Source organism: Eurypyga helias, unplaced genomic scaffold, assembly GCF_000690775.1.
Source record: "Eurypyga helias isolate BGI_N326 unplaced genomic scaffold, ASM69077v1 scaffold29824, whole genome shotgun sequence".
Taxonomy (NCBI): Eukaryota; Metazoa; Chordata; class Aves; order Eurypygiformes; family Eurypygidae; genus Eurypyga; species Eurypyga helias.
In genome coordinates, this window is record NW_010247467.1 from 7,665 (window position 1) to 8,581 (window position 917).

Genomic DNA, 917 nt, shown 5'->3' on the forward strand with positions numbered 1-917 from the left:
GGAGACCTGGATTCTGGCAACAGCCGGCATAAAAAGATTGAGCACAGCATCAGGAAAATTAAGAGCTGCAATCTCTAGGTCATTGTGCTGCAAACCCTGCATTTTGCAGCATCGGGCACGTGGGACGGAGTTCAAGTTCGGTTGCCTTCCCAACTTCCCACTTCAATGTTCCCTGCACAGCTGCCAGGGAAGTCCGAAGCTGACCACCCTGAGGAACAAGAGACTTGGGCAGGAAATCCCTGGCATGCCCCAGATCGAGCAGGGCCTGAATCTGTCCCACCCACAGCTCGGCAAGCCTGTGTCCTGACCCCTCTCCAGCTCCGAGCTGTGCCATTTGCCAGGCTGATCTGCGTCACCCACCCGTCACTGTCACACTGACGCTGTATGAAAGTGAAAACCGCCACGTTGCAAATGCGTGTTCCTTCCCCAAATCCCTCCTCTGAGCCCTGCGCTGAGACTGGTTTCCCTGGGTTTCCTTGAAAGCAGCTGAGCAGCAGCCCAGCTCCGGAGTTGGCCACACGCCATCAGGTGTTAGTCCCTGCTGTCACAGCAGCCCGAGCCTGCTCGCTGCCTGGGGAAGCGAGAAGTGCAAGCTGTACACACGCAGTTACTGTAACAGAAACCTGACCTTGGAATATTGGTTCCTCTATGTAATTTTCCCCTGTAGAAAAAGAAAAATTTGTAACAAACCACCCCAGTGCTTCCCAACTTTCATGTACCTGGCAAAATATCAGCATCTTCCAGATTTTGCAGCCTTTCCGATAAATGTTAAGCTTCTTCTCTATTTCCTCTGCAAAAAAAACCATGTTGGAAAAGATGAAGCATGGAGGAAGTTAAAAATTAACCTTATTTCTCCTCACTTTTGTCCTGAAGGCAGGAGGCTGAGCTGTGAAGGTGCTCAGCATCTACATTCCTGC

General features: G+C 51.3%; 1 protein-coding gene across 1 annotated transcript in view; it reads right to left on the reverse strand.

The window, feature by feature from the left end:
* NSMF (NMDA receptor synaptonuclear signaling and neuronal migration factor) overlaps window positions 1–917 on the reverse strand; it is a gene marked incomplete at its 5' end in the record, with an annotated part of 35,254 nt that overhangs the window by 5,181 nt on the left and 29,156 nt on the right. Inside the window, one exon of the mRNA XM_010150741.1 lies at window positions 720–790. Coding sequence (XP_010149043.1) covers window positions 720–790 — 71 coding nt within the window. The remainder of the gene's footprint in view (window positions 1–719; window positions 791–917) is intronic.